Raw genomic sequence first — 2,769 nt, 5'->3', positions numbered from 1 at the left:
CTCCGGCGATCCTTCCACCTCAGCCTTCCAAGTAGCTGGAACTACAGGCGCACACTACCGCACCCGGCTAACTAATTATTTATTTATTGTAGAGGTCTCGCCAAGTTGCCCGGGCTGATCTCGAACCTGCAGGCTCAGGTAATCCATTCGCCTCTGCCTCCCAAAGTGCTGGGACTACAGGCTGAGCCACCGAGCCTTGCCAAGAAACAATACTTTCAGGATTTTAAAATGTTTTAACATGAAAAGAAATCCAGTCGTTCAAGTTCGGCCTGCAGGCCAGCAGCCTGATTTTGTAAAGTTTTAATGGCACCAGGACTGGTATCAGGTGAGGCAAGAAAGTTCAAGTCATGCAAGCACAGAGTTCGATACTCGATTTAAAATCTTGTTTTGTGTGCCATGAATTTTTATTACATTCACTTTGATTTTTTAAAAATGATTGCATTGAAATATGATGTATCTTGGTCACTAGCTTTTTGGGTGTCTTTTTAAAAATTCTGCACCCGAGGTGTTACCCTAGTTCCAGCCCTGACTTTAAGAGGAAACGAAGGCACAGCGAGGGGAAGCGATTTGCTCGGGAGCACACCGCAGAAACAGTGGTGGAGCTGGGCTTTGAACCTGGACAGACTAGCTCTGTCTAGACTTCCACCTGTTGGGCTCTTACTAGCCATGCCAGGCCCTGTCTGAGCTCTCTGCTCCAGGACGTGGGGGAGGGGGAAGGTCAGCTATTGGGCAGGCCAGTCAATAAATTTATTACAAAACCTAGGGAATGAAGGTGGGTAGGGGGAGCTGAGTTGGTTATATCTGGGGTACATCTAGGGTCCCTTTCCCTGAGGAGATGGCAGCAGTCAGGGCTGCCCGGAGTTCCTCGGGGGCAAAGACCCCCAGCTCTGTGATGATGCCCCCGGTGATGAGGTCGTGGGGGGTGACGTCGAAGGCAGGATTCCAAACTCCAATCCCTGCAGGGGGGACAGGGAGGCAGGGGTTCGATTCTGAATGTTCTTGTTATTTCTTGGAAAATTTTTCTCCTGTAGAGACGGGGTGTCGCTATGTCGCCCTGGCTGGTCTCGAACTCCTGGCCTCAAGCAATCCTCCCACCTAGGCCTGCCAAAGTGCTGGGATGACAGGCGTGAGCCACTGTACCTGGCCTTGATTCTGAAAGTTCTTAAAAACTCTTGTCACCTGTCTCCACCACAGTGGTTCTTGGGACTGGGGAGTCCTCGAGAATCTGAAGATCCTTACCCCAAAAGTACAGGAAGGCACGGAGCAAGTACCCAGTAGAAAGATCAGACCCCTGTCATAACCAGACTGTCACTGCCCGGGAGGAATTCCAAGCCTGACTTCCACCTGTTCCAGGATCCCTAAGAACCTCAGAGGCTACCTCATGGCCTTTGCACGGGCTGCCCTGACGGCTGGATGCTGTTCCCCAGCTATGCACATGACTCACTGCTGCATTCCTTCTCAGCCTGACCTTCCCTGTCCTGCCATCCCTCTGTCTACATCTCCCTGTACAGACATGTCCCATGCCCTTCCTTGCTTCCTTTTATTCCTCCTTCGGTCCCTTCTAACACACTGTCACTTGCCTTGTTTTCTGTCTCCCCCACTGGACTGTCACCTCCCTGTGGGCAGGGACTCCTGTGTCTTTTTTCTTTTTGAGTCAGAGTCTCACTGTTGCCCAGGCTGGCTAGAGTGCAGTGGCCTCTCCCGGCCACCGCAGCCTCGACCTGCTGGGCTCTGGCGATCCTTCTGCCTCAGCCTTCCAAGTAGCTGGAACCACAGGCACATGCCACCATGCCTGGCTAGTTTTTAAAATTTATTGTAGAGATGAGGTCTCGCCATGTTGTCCAGGCTGGTCTTGAACCCCTGGGCCCAGGCAATCCTCTCGCCTCTGCCCCCAGTGTCTTTTTTTTTGCTGTCTCCCCAGGACCCTGCATGGTAGCCGGCACAAGCAGACACCCAAAAACCTTTGCTGGACAGCTACGGTGGCTGACACTTGTAACCCCAGTATTTTAGAAGGCAGAGGGCGGAGGATCCCTTGAGGCCAGGAGTTTGAGGCTAGCCTGGGCAACACAGCAATACCCTGAATCTACAAAAAATTAGCTGAGTGTGGTAGCATGAGCCTGTAGTCCCAGCTACTCAAGAGGCTAAGGAAAGAGGATAGCTTGAGCCCAGAAGGTTGAGGCTGTGGTGAGCCATGATGCCACTGCACTCCAGCCTGAGCGACAGAGTGAGACTCCAACTCAAAAAAAAAAAAGTGACTTGGAGGAGTTGTGCATGCCACAGAAGGCTGACAGGGTCCTACATTTGCCACCTGGCCGGGGTGCCGGGGTCCCCTCTCTCAGGGCAGCTCACCTGGCGCGGCAATCCTGACTCCGTTGACGTCCGTCAGCTCCTGGCTGGGGCGTTCCTCCACGACAATCTCCTGGCCGCTCTCCAGGTGGAGGTCACAGGACGTGCTGGGGGCGGCCACATAGAAGGGGATGCCGTGGTGCTTGGCAGCGATGGCCAGCTGGTAGGTGCCCACCTTGTTGGCTGTGTCACCGTTGGCAACCACGCGGTCAGCTCCCACCACCACGGCTGGGAGCACGGGGGAAGTCAGGGGTCATGACACGGCCCTCCCCTCCAGATCCCCCCCCATCCTGCGCGCACACAGCCCCCTGACCTGACACGCCCCTGTGGGCCATGGCGGCGGCCACCGCGCTGTCGGCTATGAGGGTGGCAGGGATGTGCTCGTACACCAGCTCGAAGGCCGTCAGCCGGGCGCCCTGGTTG

The 2,769-nt window shown here is 54.9% G+C and overlaps 1 protein-coding gene across 1 annotated transcript in view; it reads right to left on the bottom strand.

The window, feature by feature from the left end:
- Positions 1 to 382: 382 nt before the first annotated feature.
- The window catches only part of MRI1 (methylthioribose-1-phosphate isomerase 1), a gene marked incomplete at its 5' end in the record, with an annotated part of 4,140 nt that continues 1,753 nt past the window's right edge, over positions 383 to 2,769 (bottom strand). Inside the window, 3 exons of the mRNA XM_021709157.1 lie at positions 383 to 956; positions 2,350 to 2,574; positions 2,660 to 2,769. Of these exons, the coding sequence (XP_021564832.1) occupies positions 796 to 956; positions 2,350 to 2,574; positions 2,660 to 2,769 (496 nt within the window). The remainder of the gene's footprint in view (positions 957 to 2,349; positions 2,575 to 2,659) is intronic.

Source organism: Carlito syrichta, unplaced genomic scaffold (assembly GCF_000164805.1).
Source record: "Carlito syrichta isolate Samal-C Ts95f unplaced genomic scaffold, Tarsius_syrichta-2.0.1 Scaffold169018, whole genome shotgun sequence".
NCBI classification, from domain to species: domain Eukaryota; kingdom Metazoa; phylum Chordata; class Mammalia; order Primates; family Tarsiidae; genus Carlito; species Carlito syrichta.
Note: the sequence above shows the minus strand (reverse complement) of the source record. Positions and strands in the feature narration are given on the sequence as shown.